At 38.7% G+C, this 25,174-nt stretch overlaps 1 protein-coding gene across 1 annotated transcript in view; it reads left to right on the forward strand.

Annotated features, from left to right (window-relative positions):
- Positions 1–25,174, forward strand: part of myo5aa (myosin VAa) — a 61,782-nt gene that overhangs the window by 19,627 nt on the left and 16,981 nt on the right. The window contains 29 exon segments of the mRNA XM_030163460.1: positions 373–544; positions 923–1,067; positions 2,097–2,253; positions 5,263–5,406; positions 7,929–7,938; positions 7,941–8,009; positions 9,163–9,270; positions 9,551–9,657; positions 9,771–10,036; positions 10,213–10,294; positions 10,413–10,553; positions 11,674–11,799; positions 13,554–13,637; positions 16,967–16,969; positions 17,896–18,051; positions 18,593–18,690; positions 18,813–18,899; positions 19,243–19,351; positions 19,485–19,696; positions 19,860–20,016; positions 20,181–20,420; positions 20,501–20,749; positions 21,954–22,047; positions 22,156–22,301; positions 22,509–22,622; positions 22,823–22,957; positions 23,759–23,815; positions 23,960–24,187; positions 24,577–24,585. Coding sequence (XP_030019320.1) covers positions 373–544; positions 923–1,067; positions 2,097–2,253; positions 5,263–5,406; positions 7,929–7,938; positions 7,941–8,009; positions 9,163–9,270; positions 9,551–9,657; positions 9,771–10,036; positions 10,213–10,294; positions 10,413–10,553; positions 11,674–11,799; positions 13,554–13,637; positions 16,967–16,969; positions 17,896–18,051; positions 18,593–18,690; positions 18,813–18,899; positions 19,243–19,351; positions 19,485–19,696; positions 19,860–20,016; positions 20,181–20,420; positions 20,501–20,749; positions 21,954–22,047; positions 22,156–22,301; positions 22,509–22,622; positions 22,823–22,957; positions 23,759–23,815; positions 23,960–24,187; positions 24,577–24,585 — 3,705 coding nt within the window.

Genomic DNA, 25,174 nt, shown 5'->3' on the forward strand with positions numbered 1-25,174 from the left:
ACTGTATAAAAGATGTTCTCTCTGTTGTTAGTCAGCCTCCAACAGTCAAACATACAAGACGGCTACAGATACTCATGCAGAAGAAATAGCAATGGATTCTATCTCAGGACTTGGTTTGACTTAGTTTTCAAGAATATTTTTCACTTTGAATTTGTGCATTTAGAGCGGCATGTTTTCGTTCCCATTACATGGTGAGTAACAATGCTAATGTCGTCCCTATTGATGCTTATTTTGATATAATCAGCACTTAAAACAGAGTAACTGACCAAAATGCAGGCTGTTGGACACCAGTTAAAAAAGCTTAAACTAGACTCAAATTATAAATGTTTCCTTATCTAATCTTTATTGTTCGGTTGTCCTGATCATCTCTAGAACATTGAGCACAAGTTGGACCCCAAGACAAAGAACCTGCCTTACCTGCGAAACCCTGACATCCTGGTAGGCGAGAATGACCTCACAGCGCTCAGCTACCTCCATGAGCCAGCCGTGCTGCACAACCTCAAAGTCCGCTTCATCGACTCAAAGCTTATCTACACTTACTGTGGTAGGTAGCACTGCAGGCAGTCCTTATAATCAACCTTAAAGCAGCATTTGGGCCAAAAAAGGACCAGTGGTAGCCAGTAATGAAGGGGTACGATGTAGAATTTGAATCTTTAATGCTCACAGTTTTCTCACAGAATATAAGGAACATAAAAGAAAAATCGATTCATATTAAGTACAATAGCTGTAAAATCCACTGAAAAGGTCAAGCCGTACAGACTTATAATGAAATGAACTTAACTCATGATCAATTGTATACATAATATTTATACGTATGTATTTATGTATTTATATGTTCACACTTGAAGAAGCATAAAGTGTGATAACATATTATTATCGCCCAGCTAAGCCACACATGAGCTCATTTTCCCCCTTTGTGTAGGAATCGTCCTGGTGGCCATCAACCCCTATGAGACGCTCCCTATCTATGGCACTGATATCATCAACGCCTACAGCGGCCAGAACATGGGAGACATGGACCCCCATATCTTCGCTGTGGCAGAGGAGGCTTACAAACAGATGGCCAGGTTTGTGTGTGTGTGTTACCTGAGTAGCCTTGGTTCGACTCTCCTGGTCGCTCAGTCCTCCCTCCCTCTCTCTTCTGGGTTTGTAGGTCAAAGCTGAGCCAGAAATAGCCTCGCGGTGGTCTCACCGTGTCTCTTCCTCACTCTTATAATCATAACCAGACACTGAGACACAGAGTTTCTCTGCAGGAGCCGACCAGTAGATCTTTTTACCCCTCCGAGAGTGTGTGTGTTTATCAGCGTACATGTATTCTAGCATTACTCTGGAGTGGCTTCTATCAGCATTTAGATCTTCTTTTCTCGCACAGGGCAGATTTAGCTAAAGCTGGGAGCAGTCAGCAGTGACCTTTAGCTATGTCCAGAGGAATGCAGCACTGTTGGTGTAGGATCACATCACATTTTCATTTTAGTTTGGTAAAAACAAAGTACATGTTGTCAGTATATCAAAATATTAAAAACTAAATAATCAGTAATATTTCACCATTGAGATGAATCATAGAAATTATTAAATATCGTCTCTGTATTCAACCTTTAGTTGCAGAAACATTATGGTGAGGTGCCTCGTTTTCCATACAGCTGAGTGGAAAACACAGTAAAAACCACAGCAGTAATGAAAGAAGGTCCGCATGGCCAGAACAGGAGGAGCTTCTATCCCCAGGCGTCAGACTCTTGCAGACAGATCTATCCTCATTCTCCTAATCAGCATGTCTCACATACTGCCAACTCTATATGCACAGTTTACATGGACTACAATACATGCACTATCTCTTTAACATGGACTAGGGTAATAATCTTACATAGCAAAGTTAATGCAGTTTCTAAAACTGATTTCTTTATGGTGACCCATCTCTATGGTGCAGCTAGCATTGTGTCTCTTAAATAAAGACCATTGAATCTTAAACTATTAAAGGCAATTTAATAAAAGAAAATAAAAGAACCTTAAGAATAATTGCATTTGTTAAAATACAAAACTAATTAATCAGTTGAAGTAGCACCAGCTAGAAATGTCTGTATCTCTGTGTTTTTTGTCAGGGATGAGAGGAACCAATCGATCATTGTGAGCGGGGAGTCCGGAGCAGGAAAGACAGTATCAGCCAAATACGCCATGAGATACTTTGCTACAGTCAGTGGCTCTGCCAGTGAAGCCAACGTCGAGGAAAAAGTGTTGGCTTCCAACCCCATCATGGAGGTGAGGGCCGGGTGTGGTCTGCTTAATAGTCAGTAGAAGCTAAATCGCAGTAATGCTGCATGTTAAACTGTTTCATAGACACAAAACACTATTGAAAACGGAAATGAAGCCTTGTTTTCTCAAGTGAGTTCTGTTTGTATCAGTCTGCTGTCCTGACACCTTTGTAGCTGTCAACTCTCTGGGGACATTAAAGTTGTAAAATTTCCTTTATTTTTTATTTAATTTTATTATTACCCCACTCCCCAAAGGGGAGGCAGGGGGTATTGTTTTTGGTTCGGTTTGTTTCTTTGTTTGTTTCTTTGTTTGTTAACACTCTAGCAGCAAAACTATTGGTTGAATTCATACCAAATTGAGTTTATAGATTGCCAGTGACCCAGAATAGGTCTGATTACATTTTCGGAGCAGTAGGTCAAAGTTTAAATTTTTTATGAATTTTTAAATTCTTTTTTTTTTTCCCATTTACTTATAATGGGTGAAATTTAAAATGTCTGTAGCAGCAAAACTATTGGTTGAGTTCATACCAAATTGGGTTTATAGATTCCCCGTGAAAGTCATTACATTTTGGGAAAGGTAGGTCCAAGTTAAAATTTGTATTAATTTTTTAAATCTTTTTTCCCATTTACTTATAATGGGTGAAATTTCAAATGTCTATAAAAACATCAATTTTGTTTCAATTTTCTTCAAACTTGGCACATATATAGAGGCAGTTTATATGCTGACATCACCACATGCATAGACATGATGACATCAGCTGGATCCATGCCAAAATAAGCTATAATATGTGCAAGGGGCGGGGTTTGTTGTGCCTGGCACCACTTGTTTTTGTTTTTTTTTTTATTATTTAGTTGTATTTTTGCTAATTTTTTTACAGAGTGTAAGTATTTATTATTTTGATGAATTGAAGAATTTAGTTTACCTTTTATTGCTTTCAGTATATTTTGAGTTTTGGTCTGGTATAATGCAACTTTTTACACATTTATTCATTCATGTTTTTTAAATCAAAATTTCACTTTTTTAAGGAACATAGAGCATGGGATCAGAGACATAAGAGTAACGGCACAGTTCATTTCACAAATTCTCTTTCCTGATTATGTGTAGCATAAGAAACAAAATAGAGTAAAATAAGGCAAGGTTCAGAAACACTACTCAGTGTACCTTTCTTGTGAATAGTAGTTCCATTCCTCAAGTATTTTTCCTCTTGGCAGTCATTTTTGTCTGTTAGTTTTACTTGTAGTTTCCATTAACTATTACACACTGGAGCTGAAATTTGAGATCTGTGCACCAACTTTGCACGACTATGTACAACATGTTCAATCCAAATTAGTCAGAATGTTTACAGGAAATGGGATATGGGTGTTATTCAAAACTAGATCCACCTCTCCAAGAGCTAAAAAGCTGCTTCATTACTGTTCACCTCCCTCTCCCCTCTTAATTCTTTCTCCTCTGGCATTTACCTCAGTTTCTCCACCACACTCTGTCTTTCTGGCCTGAGGATGCTCTCTGCTGTGATCACACAAGTCTCTTCCTTTTGTGTGTGTGTGTGTGTGTGTGTGTTTCTTCCAATAGAGTCATGGGGACAGGAGGAGGGATTGTACATCTCTCCTATGAGCATATGCCTTTATCTCCCTCTCCCCCATCCACCTCTTGCCATCCCCCACCCCTAGCTGACATCACTCTCTTTGCAGCCACCAAAGCCAATCAGGAATGAGCAGTTAGAGTGAATAGAGAGCTTTCTTTCGTCGCAGTGATGTCACTTTGGACTCTCAGCCTAGATGGAGCGTGGATAGTTGCATCAGCCTTTTTTAATATTACAAAACCTGTGTGTGTGAGAGAGAGAGAGAGAGAGAGAGTGAGAGTGCTTGTGTGCGGTGTTTGCATGTGTTTGGCTGATGTAGGCAGAGTCTGGAATACCTGCTCTGCTCAAAGACTCCTTGTCTGCAGTGAAAGACTGTGTGTTTAGCCTTAACTCAGCAGTAGTTCTCTGTGCTCACACATGGTACAGCTCTAATCAGACCGACTGAATCACTGTGATGTTTGTGTGGTTGTATGTAGCCCAACCCTTCTACTCACAATTCCTAGTGGGGTCATTGATCAGGCCTGTGTCTTGAAGTCGGGCTGCTGACCACACATGATTTATTGCAGTGGAATGGTCGCTCAGATGGAAATGCCCATCAACATATTGAGCTGACTCCTGTATGTGGAGGGTAGGATGTCCATTAACCCCTTTTAATATGTCACTTGAGTAAGTGAAGTCTTAAAATAAAAAAAACAAGAACTCTGAAAATGCACATACATGCGTCTAAGTTTGTGGTCAATTAGTATGAGGCTAAAACACTAGCTACATTACATCATCTCAATTGTAAAATAGGCATTTTTCTTTGGCTCACATTTTTAGTAAGTGAGTCCATGCAAGATAACACATATTATTACATCAACTACATAAACTTGTGGGACAAATTTTAGATTAGAATTAGTAATATTTTCACTGATGTCCCAATAGCTTAACCTTGATCACCCGTTCAGGCAATTTCAACAAGTCAAGTCATGTTAATGATTAGTTCAATTAAAGATATTGGCTTACTCTGTCAGAAAAGTCATTATGAAAGACCTGAAGACATGTGATAACAAAATAGATCTACACACCATGTAGATCCTATTGATAAATTGTAATAGAGTACTAGGTTCTCTCTGACTTGTGCTAAATACAGTCACCCTCTTAAAGTAAGCACAATTGAAATATCTAATATCTCCATATATACCATAGATAAAGATGTTGAATGGTAATAATTTAACAGAGTCAAAAGAGTCTGGAAAAGTGTAAAATCACATGACAATTACTATGTGGATTATTTCTGATATTAGTGCAGTGTTCAGCAATTTGTGATTTTAAATTTTCAATAGTAGAACATGAAATTATCGCCTCACTATTGTATTTTCTCTCTGAGTAGTGTTGTACATATGTAATTTATGTATAACTCCTGACATTCCTGTTTGTCTTCTGTCTGTCAGGCCATTGGAAATGCAAAGACCACCAGAAATGACAACAGCAGCCGCTTTGGGAAATACATTGAGATCGGCTTTGACAGCCGCTACCGTATCATTGGCGCCAACATGAGAACATATCTACTGGAGAAATCACGAGTTGTGTTTCAGGTGAGGCACTCATTCAAGGACACATGGAGTCTTTTGTTGTAATTTGGTGTCTACTACACATTATATGTGTGAATTTGTAATTTGCTCATTACCATGAATCATCCCTGCCTCAAAACTCTAATTAACTTTTAACCACAGGCGCTATATCATTTTTTAAACCTGTCAGCAATAATATATGTACAGTACCTTCCGCAGCTAAAATGTAACACTTTCGGGGGCTGTTGGCTGGAATCAGAGTGGTTGTGTGGATGCCAAAAAGCGTACAACCTGATACCAGACCATTACTGTCAAATCCATTCTGAGCTATTATTTATCACGGAACAAACTCTTATCTGGCTCTGAAACAAAAAAATCTTTAAATTAGTGCAGAATCAGATTTCTAGATGCATATTGTGTTGTGAAGTGACACAGACACACACCCAAGCAGTCTGATAACCAGCACACATTAAATGTCTGTGTATTCCTGGTTTCCTGAGGAGCAGAAGAACTATGCAGCAATAACTTCCTCCTTCACAAAGACAAGTACCAAGACACAAAGTAAACTCATTTGTTAACAGTCCGTCTGTCACACTGTTTACACATTTGTCTGTCTCTTTTTATTCTTCTTTTCAACATCCCACACATTCCTCCTTATGTAATGATTTAAGTTGTGACCTTTTCCGTGGCGAATGTTTCACTTTTTTTCTTCCTCCTAAAATCACTGAACAAAGTCTTAAAAAGTGAAATATCTTTGTCATCTGCTTTTTATTAAGAAGTTCTTTATACAGAAAATGTTTGCTGTATCTGTTAGGTTTTTATTGTGTGTTGATGGGTCATGTTTGCTCACTGGTGGAGCCAGAAGAGCACTGTCTAGATAAGGAACAAGGATATTGTGCTCTGCCGTCCTTAGGCAGTGCAGTTGGGGAATGAGGATGTCGGTGGAAAAATAGAACTGCTACCTTCTTACATTTTTCACATGCTTGCTTCCAGCACCTCCCATTTGTAGGTGTGTGTAGATGTGCATGTGTGTTTGCATTCTGTATTTGGGTGTAGTAGCACCAATGTAGGGCACAGGTAACACACCGCAGAATACTAGACCTTCCCTTGTCATTACCACACTGTAGGTTGTGAATCAGTAGCTGTAGATGTTTCTGACTGTGCAAACATCTGTACTTTTTATTATATTCTGTTATTAATTCTAATCCTTTGAATGATGTATGATGAAACAGACCTGTGGATGGAATACAACCACATATTGTGCCTGATTCTCGGCATGTTTCTGACATTCTGACATCTGTTGGCCTGCCCTTCAGCAAGGCAGTAAATCACCAGCTGTTCCAATGAAGCGTCCAGATGCGATGATGGTAAACTGTGTTATTATGAAACAGAAAAGAATAAAAAACAAGCAGAAGCTGTGATGCAGGGATACTTGAGTATATCTGAGGTAGTTGTATTTTACTTGAGTACTTCTATTTTGTACACTTTTATACTTCTACTACATTTATCTGAGAGCTTTAAGTACTTTTCACATCACATTTTCCTTTCTAACCAGTGTAAATGTTTCTCTATATGTGTTATGATGAGTTAAAGGATGATGTGTTTCTTATATGTGTTCCTACTTATAAATAAACTCTCAGTGGTATTTGCAAGAAAATGCATTGTCACAAAGCTGGAAGCAGACCTGCTTTATCTCAGCTCGTGAAAAGTCGACTCCGTAGTTTTCACAAGAAAGCGACACTGCAAATATATGATGCACTGCAGTAGATTAAAGTACCCAAAAGTCTGTTAAATAGGTCAACCTTAAGCTGCATAAATGTTGATGATTTTGTTGTGTTCCAGACAAAAGATGAGAATATGTAGCGATATATTTGGTCATGGCAAAAAAACCTAAAATATTCTTATGTCTTGTGTCACACAGTTAGAGATTTTCAAAGATTTTGCAGAAATTTGGGATATCCATCTCATAGTATGACTGCCGCTCCAATCTACATCTACTTAATATAAAGGCACCATGACTCACTGATCAATGTGCAGCCAGCTAAAACTACTAACATTAAGCTTTTTTTGTAAAATTGTCATCCCAGGTTGCCTAATTATCCCCAAGTCATGACCTGGTATACACTCATTCTTCCCTTCACCTCAGTTTTGTAGGTTTTAATGTGCTTATGAATACTAGCAATGTACAAGGGTTTACTGCAGAAAATGATGACATGCACTGATGATGTTTAGTTCTTAGTCTGAGATTCAGTATGTTTTGTCACTGCACAGTCTCTGTATGTAATCTCAGTTCCACAGCCCTTAAATGTAAGAATCTTACAGTCTGCACGAACTTTTAAACACCTATGATCACTCAAATTCAACACTAATATTAATCCAAAAACATGGTGTATAATAGTAAAGCACTGCAAGATGTGGTAATACCCTCTGTTAAGATCTGAATACTTCCTCCATCGCTGCCATAAAAGGACACTGACCAGTGACTATAAGCCCACTGTACTGCAGGTGTATAGTATTATTCACATTTCATCATGCCTTCATTCCAGGCGGACGAGGAAAGAATTATCATGTTTTCTATCAGCTTTGTGCATCTGCTCATCTACCTGAGTTCAAGAATCTGCAGCTGGGTAAGAGTGACACATGTACACATGCACCCAACAAATGCACAGATAGATGCTGTTCAAACAGTACTTGGAAATCTTAAAATGCACCATGTTCATAGCATTCTCAAAGTAGAGTAAGCAGGCAAACTACCACAACACTGGAAACCCATTGTACTGGAAACTCAACAGTCTAGCATGGTAAAAAATGATTAAAGTTTAATTGGTAGGATGTCTCAGTTGTGATATTTGTTCTGCAGAACCAGCTTCAGTCAGCTACAGTGGATGTAAGCTGGAACCAGTAGAAAAACATTTCTAACCACTGCACTGTATTTCCAAAAAAATCTTCGCAGCCCACAGTAAAATGTCTGAAGAGTGCTGCCTCATACTGAATCAGATAGTGTTCATGCTGTCGGTAGGACTCATCGCTGTGGTTGAACAGGCTCTCATGTGGAGCGCTCCCACTGTGGGTCTGCACCTGCTCATACACACACAGACACACACACACACACACACACACACACACACACTGTCACTTCCAGCCACTCAGTTGGCATCATCTCTCTCATGCACACCCATAAACACACACACATAAGACACACAGCTGCCATCTTTTCCTTTCCCGCTGACTTCCTGGCTCTGTAAAAAGAGAGGTTGTCACAGTCATGTCGCTGGCTCTTGTTGCCAGGCAACAGGCCATGCCTTAATTCAGTGTAAAGTGTGTGTAAATGAAGTGCTTGTGGGAAAGTTAACATCATTCTCACAAACAAATGCTCATTGTTTTTTCCAAGTGGACATATGTCACACTTTTAATTTTATTTTAAAAATCTATGTTTTCTCACTTAACATTTTTGGACATTTTTGGATTTTTGGTAAAAGAATAGATGATTTTACAGTTTCTTCACAGTTGTGACTGAAAGTTTTGAAAGTGACACAAATTTACTTTTGCATAAATATGGTTTATTTGCCAATAAAAGTCCCTAAATGTACAACTTGAACTTGACTTGGAGACTGAGTTAATCTTCATTAGGATCAGTAGTACTCAATGTCTGGCAAGACGTTCTGTCAGACTCCTACAATGTTCTGTGACTTAATAAAGATCATTCGTCCAACGCTTCTTGAAACTGCATCTAGTGCATCTTAAATTCATATTAAACGTATTCTCTCTGTCTCTACTCAGGCAGTGCAAACGACTTCCTGTACACCAGGCAGGGCCGCAGCCCCGTTATCGACGGTGTGGATGACACCAAGGAACTTTGCACCACTCGAAATGCCTTCTCACTGCTCGGTAACACAAACACACTGCTGACACTGTTAGAAACTGACAGGCTAATGCACATCAGTGTGTGACTGAAGTATAAACTGGTTGCTGAGTACAGAAAGTAATATACAGTGATTAGAAAAATAAATGGAAGATCTGTGGGTTGGAGTTTCGGGGCAAAAACTAAACATGGTATAGACAGAGAGCATGAATATTAAAGTTAGAACTGTAAACTCAGTGTAAGTTCTGATATTTTTTACTAATTATCTTAGTGTTGTTGATGTTTGTGTGTGTTTGCTCTCTGCAGGTATTAATGAGTCCTATCAGATGGGGTTGTTCCAGGTGTTGGCAGCTATTCTTCATCTGGGAAATGTGGAGATAAAGGACAGAGATTCAGACAGCAGCCTTATTCCTGTGAGAATAATATTTACAATGTATTTTAGTAAATAATGGAAGAGATCAGTAATTTAAAAGTTAAAAAGTATGATTAAAGTGATGATTTGGCTTTTTTCTTCTATGTTCTTTAGCCCAACAATCGCCACCTGACCGCGTTCTGTGATTTGGTGGGCGTCACCTACCAGGATATGGCTCAGTGGCTCTGCCACAGGAAATTGAAGACAGCCACTGAGACATATGTGAAGACCCTCCCTCGTTTGCAGGCCACCAACGCCCGAGATGCACTCTCCAAACATATCTACGCCAAGCTGTTTAACTGGATTGTAGAGCACGTCAACAAAGCACTGATCACTAATGTCAAACAGCACTCCTTCATCGGTGTGCTTGACATCTATGGGTACGTCTGCTCGACTTTGAAACATTGATGAACAGCTGACCAGGCTCAACTTCTAAATGTCATTTTATTCTTTTATATCTTCATTTAGAAGTTGTAAGCCAGCTTTGCAATCATATTATGGTGTCACATTTACATTGGGAATGACAGATGTTGACTTGTGTGTTCTTCATCTTAAGGTTTGAGACATTCGAGATCAACAGCTTTGAGCAGTTTTGTATAAACTATGCCAACGAGAAACTCCAGCAACAATTCAATATGGTGAGTACCATGTGTTTTTAGCTGTTGAACTGCATACTATATTGATTGATATTAGATAGTAATTTGATCAAGTTAATTGTAAATGTACAACTAATTCCTTAACTTTGTATGTGTGCAGCATGTGTTCAAGTTGGAGCAGGAGGAATACATGAAGGAGCAGATCCCTTGGACCCTGATTGACTTTTATGACAATCAACCCTGCATCAACCTCATAGAAGCTAAAATGGGCATCTTAGACCTGCTGGACGAGGAGTGCAAGGTACTTCCCCTCTGATGGAGATGAACAAAAAGTTTGGGTTTTCATGGGTGAACTGTTGAACACAGGCCCTTCACAAAATGTATGTTTTTTATCGGACATCCCTCCCTTTTAAACTCTCAGGAGCAATTTGAGTTAATATTTATCATTAAATTTGAATAAATAATGGCCTTCATCTGCTCATCATCACTTGATCTTATGTGTACCTTGCAAGTTAATATGTACTTTATCAAGTCTTTACATTCAGCAGTGCTTATGAATTATGCATGAAGCACTTGAAAAGTTGAAGCGATTGTTTTCAACTCATTTTTCCATAATTATATTGAATAGATTGTACTTCTATGTATTGTTTTAATGCAGTTGTCATTTTATGTAGGTTTTTGTCTATTAAAAATGTGTGGTCACACAAAAGGCCATCAGCATAGAGTTGCATAAGAGTTGAATCTAATATTGGCAGTGGAATAAAAAGCTTTTTAATGTATGTAAACAAGCAGTAAAACTAAAGCAGGTCCATGCTGCATATTGAGCAGAGGCTGTGGGTTGTGGCTGAACATCTCAGTGGGAACCATCTGTCCATTCGCACCTACAGTTTACATTTTTTGACCTGTCAGTGCCTCCCAACTCCTACACTTATGGCACTCCTCAGAGATCACATACAGGAAGGAAACCCAGTGTGAAACTATCACCACAGACATAAAAGCGTCTCTGCTCTCCGTCTCTCGGTTTGATTGTTATTGTCTAAATGTCTTCACAGAACTGTGACTTTTGGGACATGTCTGAATCGATGTATATGAGCTTTTAACTTTAATGCAAAATCAAACAGTTGTTATATCTGTACATGTTCATACCTCGGCAAGATTACTCACAATGATGTCTAATCTCTATACGGCTCTCAACCACTTCAAAGGTCATTTTACAGGCTGTTGACATTTGAGGTGGTCCACATGGCTGACATTATTGCACAGAATTGCAAACACAAAAAGGACTTGTAATTTTTTGTCTGTATAAAAAAAATCTATATATGTAGCATTTTTAATGTGTTTTTTTCCACTTATTATACTTATAAGCACATGGTTATGCATTCCTGATAATTTTCACATTCTTATATCTTCTCCAACAACAGATGCCCAAAGGTTCAGATGATTCATGGGCTCAGAAACTGTACAACACCCACCTGAAGACCTGTTCTCTGTTTGAAAAGCCACGCATGTCCAACCGCGCCTTCATCATTCAGCATTTTGCAGACAAGGTGGGATTTACTGACATCATATTTGTTGTTTGATTTGTAAAAAATGTGATTAAATTCATAATTTTAGATAACATTTAGGACAGATTAGCTGCTGCAGCACTGGCATGAGGTATTTGTAGCTTTAAAACGAGGGTGTTCTTTATTGTTATCAGATTTTTAACATTAAAAAAACTCTTTGCTTTGAACTTTTCAAACCTAATAGTGACTTGTATTGTCCATATAAATCTAAAAACTTTCATAACCTCCACTGAATCTTTTTTTATTTATTTTTTTTATTTATTGCAGTATTATATGTCATGTCTGTCATGTCGGTTTTTATTAGATTCTACAACTAATGTCACAGATAAATGTGTCAAGGAGTATCAGAGTCTTTCTGAACAAGTCTCTTAATAATGATAATAAGAACGGTCTTTATTTACACTTTAACACTTTTATAAACAACAGTTTGAAAAGTACTTTGTAAGTCAATGTAAACATGACACTCAGAACTTACAGGGGTTGGACAAAATAATGGAAACACCTAACATTGTGGCATCATAGAAGGTGTTTCCATTATTTTGTCCAACCCCTGTAGAAGTGCAATAGTATCACCAGTAAATCAAAGAATAATGTACTAAGCTTAGATAACTGGGGAAAAAAATGTTATGATACGAGCAAATATAGAGTTAATGAACTTAAACAGTAATTAAACAGAAAAGAACACATAAAATCAGTAAAATCAGTAACCACTTCCAATAAAAGTGAAAGAAAAGGTACAAAAAAAGATGACAACACATCATTTAAAAAAAAGTGATACAATTTTTTGGAGTGTAGTTCATTCAGAGATTAGGAAATTTCTTAAGGATGCATACAATTTTCAAATGGGTTGAGTTGCTCTTTGGATATATTTACTCATTTGACACAAATAAGGACACTAAATGTTTTTTTGTAATGTTGAGTATAGCTGCTCGGAAAACTGTTACTAAAAAATGGTTAAATGTAAATGCCCCAACCCTGGAAGACTGGCATCAAATTGTTTATTCAGTTTTTGTGATGGAGCGAATCACTCCAACAGACTCCAAAATGATAGATTTGATAAAATATGGGAGAAGTGGAGGACATATACTGTATCTTATTAGGACGGCCAGATTTTGTGTAAATCTTTTTCTTACTCACTTATTTATTTTTATCTTTTTCTTATCTATAAATTCTTTTTTCTTTATAAAACTGTATTTTCCTGTATATAGTTACTGTATTTTATTTGAATGTGTACACCCATCTTTAAATGTTACTGTTATTTTTTTTTCTGTACAAAACCTTCTTGAAAAAGTAAAATTATTTAAAAAAAGAAAAGTAAAGTGGTAACATATTACAGTGATAAAAGCATTGAAAGGAGGAAAGACAGTTGGTGATAAATGCAATAAGACAGAAGTACCATCAAGTAAATACTAAAAGGAATGTGTTTACCAAAATAAAAGGCAACCCTATAGAAATGTGCTTTAAGAAGTGATTTAACATAATCTACTGAATCTGCACATCTTAGCTCCTCAAGCAGGTCATGTTAGAGTCAAGGAGCTCATCATATGATACAAGAATAGGATCTGTTGAAAGATACATGCTCAGATATTAAGAAACTAAATTGGCGTGTGAAAAACCGGCTAGAACCTGAGTTGTAAAATAAGAAAGCAAGTATATTGTTGTTATATAAAATGTGAATGTTCTTACAGTCCTGGTGAAATATCTCAAGTGTAAACCGTTCTATTTTTGTTTTGCAGGTAGAATACCAGTGTGATGGTTTCCTGGAGAAGAACAAGGACACAGTGAATGAAGAACAGATCAATGTGCTCAAAGCCAGCAAGGTGAGATGTACAAACAAGACGCACATGCCTGCACAGTGTAGAATAAATAACCCTGCAGTGAATACATTCTACAGTATGTGTAGAGTCTTTCTATTCATCACACTCGAAGTTCATTGAAGGATCCAGTGAGCGAATCAAAATCGAGGCGTCTGAAGCTGATGGAGCACTGTAACACCTGGTCTGTGTGGAAAAACAGACTACTGAGAGAAAAATATTCCCACCTGATGGTTTAGGGAGGCAGTGCCCTCCACTGGTCATGTGAAGACACCAAACCCTAAAAATCTGAACCAGGAGATGTGATGTTGTAGAGACACATATATTTTAATTACACAGATTTTGGATTAATTCATAATGATAACACAAAAAAATATTTGATTTGAGCATATATATTAAAAATACACATAGTATGAAAGTACACAAATGCAATTAACACAGCAGTTACATTTTTTTTAAAGTACACAGCTTCTTAAAGGAGTGATATTTAGCTTTTTTTAAACAGAATTATGCATTTTAAAATATTTCCCTGTGCTCTACATAAACTGTAAATGCTATACTTGGGTCTGAATTCTTCATGAATTCAACTCCACAGGTCCATTTTCAACCCTATTTCTGAGTAATGATGCCAGAAAGGTCGTTTTGAGCGCTGGCCCTTTAAATGCAAATGAGCCACTTCACGCCCCACCCCCTCCAGGTTGTTGGCTGTGCTGCTCTGTCCCGTTCAACCAACAACTGAACATTTTAGGTAATCGGCTCGAAGTTAAGACATATTTTCAGTATGGACTACAACCGCTGCTGCTGACAAACAATTATGGCGTACTCTGAGAAATGTTCGTCAGATGTCTTGACCTTATATGTGTAAATGTTGTGATGTAACTAGTTATAGACGTAACAAATTAAGCAGGAACTGAAACAGGTTGTAGAAATCGATTTTTGCCAAAATGAATATAAAGATAGCTTTGCAGCACCTGGAGGGTTCAAATTCAAACTTTTGGAACTATTAGGGTCCAAATACACAAATAAATGAACCAAAGACTAATAAAGTAGGTTTAGCAAAATATGACTTCTTTAAGGCAACAGCAGGTTTCATCTTACCAATCTTTAAATATGTTCAGTAGCCTCTCAACGTCTCTATGGTTCAGTTATTTGAAAACAAAATATATTCAAGAAGAAAAAACAGGCTGAAGTCGATTTTAAAAAAAAAAAAAAAAAAGGGAAATCCATTCCGTCCATACACACAGTTACTGTATGCACATGGCATTGCAATAGTGAAATCACATCTGAATCAACATCACATGTGTGTGAGTGTGAGTCTTGGTTCAAGATCAGTGTGTAAAACCCTCTGGGGTAAAAGAAGACCTAAGCTATTCAATCCTGTTTTGGCTACACACACACACACACACACACACATACACACACCTTGATGCAGCGTGTTTGTCCACATGCTCGCTGTGACCTTTCACTGTTTTTTACACAGTCGACCTCAACAAGAGCAGAACTGGGTAAGGGTTTAAATGTTGTCTGCTCTAACCTCTAACAACCCCTTAACTTACAGAACACACAGACACACACAGACACACACACACACAGTCTCATGGACGCACAACTGATCTATAATCTGTTGCCATCACTGAGACTTAAACAATCGGGATCGATAGGGAACAACCCCTTAATGAGATTAACTTTAATTAAATTTATTTTTACTTCTCTGCCCTGCTTGTGTGTGTTTGTGTGTATTTTCCATTAGGAGGATGTCTTACAAATGCCGGACAAACGACATGACCTTGTCACAAACCCATCCTAACTACATGACTGAAAAATTATTTTATTATAGCAATCTGATTTCATTGCATCTCCATCTTGATCATTATCAGAATAAATGCAGAATGAAATGTTGTGTGTTTGCCCACAGATGAACAACATCAGAATTTGATGCTGTTTGAGTTGGTTCATCACAGGTCGATTCCACATTTTATAGTTTGGACACGGTTTATTTCAGTAATGAAAGCGTTGTTCTCACCAGAGATGTAACTGAGATCTGTGAACATGACTTTGTCACAACTCAAACTGCCACAATAATGAATTTTAGTTGGTAATGATTGGCTTTTTCTGTATGTTTTGTGCTACTCTTGTAGTTTAATCCAACAATATTTTATTTAAACTCATACAAGCCAGCAGATAAAGAGGAAAAACCGTTAAGCTGTGGACAGTGGAAGACATACGAAAATGAAAGGTTGTTTGGTGTTTAGACTTTGTAAACAAAAAATGCACGGGTTAGATTTAACTTAAATGATTTAGATATACTGAGCTTATAACTTTACAAATAGATATGTGATAATGACCAGTAGAAGTGAAGGAACACAACAGTAGGACATTATTTACAGTGTCAGTCAAAGCTCAAACAGTGGAAAATAATGTGGACACAAATAATTAAAATACAACATTTTTGTTAGTTACATTCAGGTTTTTGTCTTCAACTGAACGGAGACCAGCCCAAATAAGTGTAATAAGACAAGTATATAATAATTGTGACAGGCTACTCAAAGTCTGAAAAAACAACTTGTCTTTCTCTCATACAAGTTATAAACAAGATATTAGATTAAACGCATCCAAATCATTTTGGAGGAAAAACCCAAAATGAGTACAAAGGAATTTGCTCTTAAGCCCTTGTAGAATAAAAGAAGAAGCAATACAAATTGATATTGATAACTTTTTACCAACATTTTTGCTAATTTAGAAAAACAAATAAAGAATAGGATTGTATGAAACAGGAGTAACTGTACCGGTCAGATATGAGATGCACCTTCAGGTTTTAAAGCAATTCAAGCCTCTGCATTGGGACCTGTACACCACACTGGAGTCCTGCTTAAAAATCTGATCAATACATTGCCTTCAAGAAATGGCTGATGTAGTGGTTTCCCAAGATGCACTGCAATCTGCAAATCCAATCAAAATGACAACAGATAAAGTTCCAGCGCCTGGTTATCGTCCAACCACAGACATGCTTTATACTTTCTGCAGGATGGGAAATGCTTCGGTGGAAATGCATCCTAGAGGTTTAGAGAAAATCATTATCCTGTCATTCACCCCCATCAACTGGAGCCTCATCATTAGTCTGCCTGTTTGTTTTCTGTTTTTGGTTTGTAGATGTGTATTTTAGTTTTTGATGGGGGAAATAATGATTTTGCACTTGACCTTTTGGATTTTTGACATTTGGGTTTCATTTAACCTTTACTTTAATGTCATTGTGTTTCTTTTGTCATTGTGTCTCCATGTGTTGTCCATGTATGTTTGGTTTTGTCCTCATCATGACAACCCTTCCCCACCAGCAGAAGGTAAACAGAGGCGTTCTAACAACGCTGGTCTGCCTGTAGTTCTTCCTTTAGCTTTTTTCCCTGTCTCTTGAGTTTTTTATCACTCTGTCTAACAGCACTGAGGAGATGGAAGTTGTGTGTTTGTGTGTGTGTGTGTGTGTGTGTGTGTGTGTGTGGGCCTTTGTTCGCTGCATGTGAAGCACTAAAGGCACGCTGGGTGGAGAAAGGATTGGATATAAAAAAATACACAAGGAGACAAAAGAAGGAGGGTATTTTTATCTTTTCAGGGTGATGCTAAGAGCGAGCAGCACGTGAGCCTTTGTGGCTGTCCTGCTTAATGGCGCTGGCGAGAGTCGCAGCATGGCAATGCTCTGAGCGCAGCAGGAAGACCTGATGCACATAACACAGCATCTTCCTCATATAACCTTTAGGTTATATGGTACATGTCTGACACAGCGTCATCTTCTCGTGTGTGATATAACATTTACCATGTTTATTATGTTGTTATAAACATTGTTACCACTCTCTGACTGTGAGTTTAACAAACCATAATCAACAAATCCAGTAACACCTATTCATTTTTCTTCTCCAAATGTAGCTCTTCCGCCTTTTTAGTCTTTTAAAGTGCCAGAAAAAATTTATTAACACATGGTACCTTTCCCTGCGCTCAATTCATTATTATTTATTTGGAATTTTATTACTTTTATTAAGACTTGTTTAAAATGCTCAAAATGCAGCTGTCATCCTGCTTTATCAGCCTGTATGCACTACGCAGTAAATAAAACAAATCCAGATGCATGACATGTGAGACAAGATGATTTAAAGTAACATTTTAATACTTTGTAGTGAGATTCACAGTAGACAGATTAACATAATCAGATACATTGGTAGCTGCAGCATCTGATTCTGGCCCTAGTGTGTGACTGTATTTGGGTTGTTGTTTCCAGTTCAACCTGCTGGTGGAGCTGTTCCAGGATGAGGAGAAAGCCACCAGTCCAACTGGTCAAGTCCCAGGCACTGGCGGCCGGACCCGCCTCAGCATCAAACCGGACAAGGGTCGGGACAAGAGCAGCAAAGAGCACAAGAAGACTGTCGGCTGCCAGGTTAACACTCTTATACACCTATACACTTCCACTCTATGAGAAATGGGGGTGGAGGGATTTATGAAGATTCTCTGTCCACTGTTAGGCTAGGAGAGAGTCAGTTAATTAACTAAAAGTGATTAATTGATTTCAGTGTTAAGTTTGAAATTAAATGAAGTTTTCAGTGGAGTAAAATGGGCTGAGAGTTCTTAGTTTTTACACAGAAATTACACAGCCAGTGTAAATTGCTTTCACTTATGTCACTGCTTTGTTGAATCTTTAATTCCAATTGGTCAGTGACTGTGTTATTTCTGTAAATGACAGGCTGTTGCCATGACGATAAAGCACAGGGCAAAAGTCATTATTGTGAATTTAGCCCTTTTAGGGTGATCAAGATCTGCATTGCCCTGTCAATGTTTATTTTGTAACTGTGAAATTTCCCCATGGTGGGATAAATAAAGTCTTATCTTATCTTATCTTATCTTATCTTAATAGTGGCTCACTATTATTTCTTATGTAAGAAAATGTTGACACAGATGGCCATAATCACGATCTCTTGTAGTTTCGTAATTCTCTTCAAATGCTGATGGAGACTCTGAATGCGACCACTCCACATTACGTCCGCTGCATTAAACCCAATGACTTCAAGTTGGCCTTCTCGTGAGTTTTTTTTCTTTACTGTGCAGAAATGATTCCATTCATGACAGCTTCCTGACTTTAACATGGTCGCCTGTTATTTAATTGTGCTGTGAGCTGTGTTGACTGTGGTTATTTATTGGCAGGTTTGATCCTAAACGTGCAGTGCAGCAGCTCAGAGCCTGTGGTGTCCTGGAAACCATTCGCATCTCTGCTGCAGGTTTCCCATCCAGGTACTGATTTATCACAGTAACATTGCAGCTGCCTCTCACAGACTGTCACATGTGAAGCATATTATGTTTTATAGAATTGTAAACGCTACTTAGCAAAATTAAACCGTGTGGTCTACAGTAGGAAAGCTTTTACCCTGCAGGAACATACTCCACTGGAATATTGTGTATTTTAGAGCTTAATCTTACCAAGATAAACATTTAACAAACTAAACATTTACTGAATCAGTTGTTAGTTGGTGTTCCTCACAGCAGTCACAACTGCAAAGCTTCAACACTTGACTGAACAAATACAAAATTTTGAATCATGAGTTCTTCTGACTGTATTTGTGTGTGTGTGTCTCAGGTGGACATACCAGGAGTTCTTCAGCCGTTACAGAGTGCTGATGAAGCAGAAGGATGTGCTCCCTGACAAGAAGTTAACCTGCAAAAATGTTCTGGAGAAGCTAGTGCAGGTTCATAATGCAGTCTTTAACTTTCCTTTGAAAATTAAATTTGTGCACAACAACAGTAATCTTAACTCATAACAGATTAAATCTCTTCTGTCACAGTGTTTTATCCCTAACCTCTGCTTCTGATCTCCCTCAGGACCAGGACAAATACCAGTTTGGTAAGACCAAGATCTTCTTCAGGGCTGGACAGGTTGCATATCTGGAGAAGCTGAGGGCAGACAAATTGCGTGCTGCCTGTATCCGCATCCAGAAAACCATCCGCTGCTGGCTCGCACGAAAGAAGTACCTCCGCAAACGCAGCGCGGCCATCACCATCCAGAGGTTCACCAGAGGATACCAGGCTCGCTGGTGTGTGAACTTTTACTGTTATTTAGTGTCTCATTTTCACCTATTTTTATGATATTTCAAGAAAGAATTTAAGTACATATTATAGTACACAAGTTCTAAATGTGAAAATTAGACACACCTGAATCAATAGATATTAATTGTGGTTTTTCTTGTTTCTCTTCAGCTTGGTCAAGTTTATGCGTCGCACGCAGGCAGCCACCACCATCCAGAAGTACCAGAGGATGTACGTGGCGAGGAAGCGTTACAGGCAGAAGCAGGCAGCTGCCTTGGCGATGCAGACAATCCTCAGAGCTTACATGGCCCGCCAGAAGTATCAGGCGGTAAGACACACTTCATAAAATACTGCAGATATCCGCCAGACCATCTGTATTTTTGAGTTCCGGTTTACTGAATGTCTATTGTTGTGACAGTAGTGAAATTAAATAAGTTGTTTCTATATTAGATTCAGTTTTATTGGACTGTTTCTCCTTGTCCATTTCTGTAGTTGTTGCGGGAGCACAAGGTGGTGATCATTCAGAAGTTTGTTCGGGGCTGGTTGGCGCGATGCTGGTACAAGCGCTGCCTCGAGGCCATCGTCTACCTGCAGTGCTGCATCCGCAGGATGAGGGCCAAGCGCGAGTTGAAGAAACTGAAGATCGAGGCTCGGTCTGTGGAACACTTCAAGAAGCTCAACAAAGGCATGGAGAACAAGATCATGCAGCTGCAGAGGAAGATAGACGAACAGGTGAAGCATTGTGGATTTGGAGCCGTTCACTGAGTTTTTGTGAAAGTTGCATTGTTGACGTATCTATTCTTCACTTGCAGAGCAAGGAAAACCGTTTGGTCAACGAGAGGCTGGTCGGTTTGGAGAGTTCTTACACATCAGAGACCGAACGGATGCGCGGCGAACTCGGCCGGCTGCGTGGCGTGGAGGATGACGCGAAAAACAAAGCCAACCAGGTGTCGTCGCTACAGGAGGAGCTGGAGAGGCTGAGGAAGGAGCTGAGCACCACACAGCAGGAGAAGAAGACCATCGAGGACTGGGCTCAAAGCTACAGGGACGAAATGGAGAAGGTAAGACCCTGAGCTTCTGTCCTGAACCTCCATCTGCCTGTGTAAAGTGTTTACAGTGGTGTTAAGTCTCATTATGGTCATCTTTCCTTTTGTCACCATCTGAGGTAAAAAAAAAAAAAAAATTCTAATAAAAATTCTTAATTTCTTAAAATTTGGTCAGGTTGTGACTGACTGAAGTCCTGTTAATCTGAAATAAAGTCCAGTAGAAATAGCTCCAAATGAGTAGAATCCCCTATAGATTCTTGGATGCATATGCAGTATATTTCAAAATACATCCCTTGAATAAACAGAAATGTTTGCATCAGAGGAAAATCATTTTCCTTAATTTAGGAGCGAGAGCGAACCGGGGTGAAAAAGGCAAATGGTGGGCACAGAGGGCATCGTTGCCCTGGGTCAGGTGAGCACAGGAAATGGAGTAGTGTGATCCTGTGATAGCCTCCAACAGGTGTGTGTAGTCTGTCATTTGAACCTTTTTGCTTTCAGTTTTCTTCCTTTTTGTTTCAGTTTCAGTTTTGTCCTTTTAGTAAGTGTCCTACTTTATCCACCTTCACAGAGACTGAAAGCAAAGAGAAAACTAATAACCCAAACTAGAATATGTGCTGTATGTGGTTAAGTTATGTAGCGTGGTGTGTTTTACACTGAATACGTGACAGATAACAGTTTTACATTATGCTGGATGGTGATGAACCTATGCAAAGAGGATGTCGACGTATAAAGTGTCATGGAGAATTGAGGAGCCACAGTCAAGCAGGGATTTATTTCACATAACTGTTTATTATAGTGACTATACACAAGTAATAGGAAGCAGGTCCAGCAGAGTTCAGAGTTTATATACCATCTCACTCTACACAGTAGTCTCTTACGCAGTTTACTAATGACTACTATCTAGTATGGATTAAATAAAATGCATAGTAAACTGAAGAAACCACATGGAGATGAACACCTTTCTCTATCTTTCTTGACTGTCCCACTTGATTCATCCTGATAAATTCATTGATATTGTTTTCATCATCTTCAGTCTTGTGGCTGAGTGATTATTAAAAACAGTGTCATCAGAATTAATTTCTCTGTTAGTCTGATTTGTTATACTGTGAAGATGCATTTATGTGTTGTTTCCCCTCATAGTGAAAGGAAATGCTATCCAGCTTCCTCATAATGTGATTTAATACCAGTTTAGTAATTGCAAGTATTACTGTTTGTTTAGATGGTAGCAGAACTGAAGGATCAGAATGGTTTGCTGAAGACGGAGAAGAACGACTTGAACAGGTTGATTCAGGAACAGAGTCAGCAGATGACCGGTAAGGAAATTAATAACGTTTATACATCTAATCATACAGACATATTTACATGTTTATTTTTATTTGTTCTTTGTTCCTTTGGCTCATCTTGATGTTTTGTTCTTCCAGAGAAAATGGCCCGTGCAATAGCGCAGGAGACTCAGCAGCTGGAGACGGATCTGAACGAGGAACGCTCTCGTTACCAGAATCTCCTGACAGAACACCTTCGCCTCGAGGAGAAATACGACGACCTGAAGGAGGAGATGGCTTCTTCGGTGAGGAAATAAACACTACATGCTCAGAGTTTTACCTCCTTAATCTGCACAGTCGAGAATATTTTACTTTTGCACTTGAATTTTTAATGAGCAATAGAAAACAAATGGTAATATTTAACTTCTGCACCCATGGTTTACAGCTCTGAAAAGTTAAGTTTAATGTTGTATGAATTAAAAAAAGAACAACTGTATCTCACCTGTCTGTAGAACGTCTCCAAGCCTGGTCACAGGAGAACAGATTCTACTCACAGCAGCAACGAGTCCGAATACACCTACAACTCAGAGTACGCCGAGCTGGAGGACGGCTCTCGCGCCGCAGAAGTAAGCAAGTTGGCACCAAATATGTCAATATGAAGAGAAAAATCCAGTAACACAAGTGAAATATAAGTGAAACACAATGTTAATTTCAAGAAGTTTTAGAAGTTTGAACTGATAAAATGTAATATAACCTCCTACATTTAACAGAAATGTTAATGAACTAATCTTCAAATGCTCTGTCCTCATGTTTGCATGTTTTGCAGGATGTGACACGAGGAATCGACACTTCACTCACTTTGAAGCTGCAGAAGCGTCTCACAGAACTAGAGCAAGAAAAGCAGTCGCTGCGCAACGAACTCGAAAACAAAGAGGAACAGTTCCAAAGGGCTAGAGCCAGGGTACTGACGCTGCATACACTCAAACTGTTCATTTGTAACAAGGAAATTTTTTTTATCTCCATACAAGCTACAATATCAGGGATCCCACGCATCCTGGAAAACCTAGAAAATGACTGACCAATTTTCCAGTCATGGAAAACATATGGAAAATGAGAAAAAAGGTCAAATGTCCTGGAAACAGTTTAGTTATCTTTGAAAATGATTTATCCTCCCCCTGCCTTGTGACCTTGTGTGCCTAAACTGAGATGAAACAAAGGAAATTGCTTTTCAATGGTTTATTGAAAATATACAAATATTTTTAGAGGAAGTGCAGGAGAAAAAGTAAGAGAGAACAGAAAGCAGAGTTGGGAGTTGCCCATTTGAACATTGTAACTCCAGTTTGTCACGCTAATGAAGTGCTACGCTGTAATCTGTATGTGTGTTTTCATTTTTCCATGATACATTTGTCATAATTATTTTTCATAGATAAATTATAGCCATAGACTGCACATCAAATGTCTGTGTAATAATCAGAAAAACAATCTGGGTAAATGCAAGTTACAACTGTAGAAAAGATCACCTCCAAAGAATGAGGGGAACACGGGAATGGATTTGTGTATGACATGATAACTTGTCTCTAGCAGTTGGAAAAGTCCAGGAAAATAATTTCATTGAAAGAGTGGGAACCCTGAATATGTATATTTATATTAAATTTTCAGGGTTTTTTTGTCTCAATAAGCTGTGTGTCAGATTACTGCATTGTGTATTGATAACTGTAGGCTAACAGGCACATTTATGTCCATGTTTTTAAACTTTTTTCAGGATGATGCAGAGCATAAAAAGGCTCGTGGTGCGGAGCTGGAGTACGAGTCCCTGAAGGTAAGACGAGAGTTAATGGAAGTTCAGCCACAGTAACACAAGCTCTCAACAGTAACAACAGTCGACAACAAAGGTTATCGACTGGTGCCACAGATTCAAAAGGTCACATTTTTTACTCATTATTATGATTATCTCTCTTCTCAGCGTCAGGAGCTGGAGTCAGAGAACAAAAAGCTCAAACACGACCTGGCAGAGATGAGGCAAAGCCTGCTGGGAGATGCAGCTACTGGTGCCGGGGCCCCAGGGTCTCCGGCCTACAAGGTGCTCCTGGACCAGCTCACAGCATCATGTGAGGAGCTGGAGGTTCGTAAGGAGGAGGTGCTGATCCTGCGCTCCCAACTGGTCAGCCAGAAGGAGGCCATGCAGCACAAGGTAAAAAACCTTTCACGTCCTCTGTTTTAACAGTGTTCAGAGAAGGAAAAATCAATCCCTCTGCTGAGATGTGACGTCCTCTAACAAAACACCAGATATAGGTGGATGTATCCCACAACATCCACCTCATTACATATGTTTGTTTTCCATCCTGCTTTGTTTCTTGTTTGTTTTGTTAGTGTGAAATCTCAAAAAAAGACAAATTTAGCCTGTGATTCGTATCTGGGATTTCATTTATCACTTTAACAGCTAAAATTCATGAAAGTTTGGGCTTAAACTAAATTCAGAGACACTTGTGTCCAGTGTTTGAAGTTGATGTTTCCACCGTATCCTCTGTGTCTAACTCTTCTGTCTCCACCTTCTCTCCTCCATCCATGCTTTTCCCACAGGATGAGAAGGTACAGTTGACAAAGTGCCTCATGCATGAATATCTAACAGACTGTAGGTGTCACAGATGTAAAACCTCCTTAAGTAAACATCATGCTCTCTGTACTCTTATCACCATCTGGGGTGAAGCAGCTCTTTTCTTTGAGCACTGTGAGAACTCACTAACTCAATTACTGAACCAAAGTAAAGCATGTTACAGTTTTCACAGAAAAACTCCTGTGATGCTTTGAACTGTAAATGAATGATATACAGTGTAACTTGTGTCCGGGTTGTGGAATTTCCATTTGAAGTAAAACAGAACAGGAGCATAAAATTCAACTAACGCAAGATCAGCATTCTTACTCTAAGAGGCTTTACATACAGACTGTGCCCTCTGCAGGCAGCTGCCTGTTTATCTCATCTGTCTCGTCCTAGTGTCTGCCTGAGTGTTTTATGGATGGTTCATTTAACACCATTAACATTTCTGCTCGGTGGTCATTCTGCAACAGCCACATTGTATCTGTCCATATGATCACAGTGGTAATTCATTCAGTCTTCAGGGATGAATGTTGCCACAAAGTAAAGACTTGTTGTAAGACTTACTTATAAAATTGTATGCAA

Source organism: Sphaeramia orbicularis, chromosome 3 (genome assembly GCF_902148855.1).
Source record: "Sphaeramia orbicularis chromosome 3, fSphaOr1.1, whole genome shotgun sequence".
NCBI lineage: Eukaryota > Metazoa > Chordata > Actinopteri > Kurtiformes > Apogonidae > Sphaeramia > Sphaeramia orbicularis.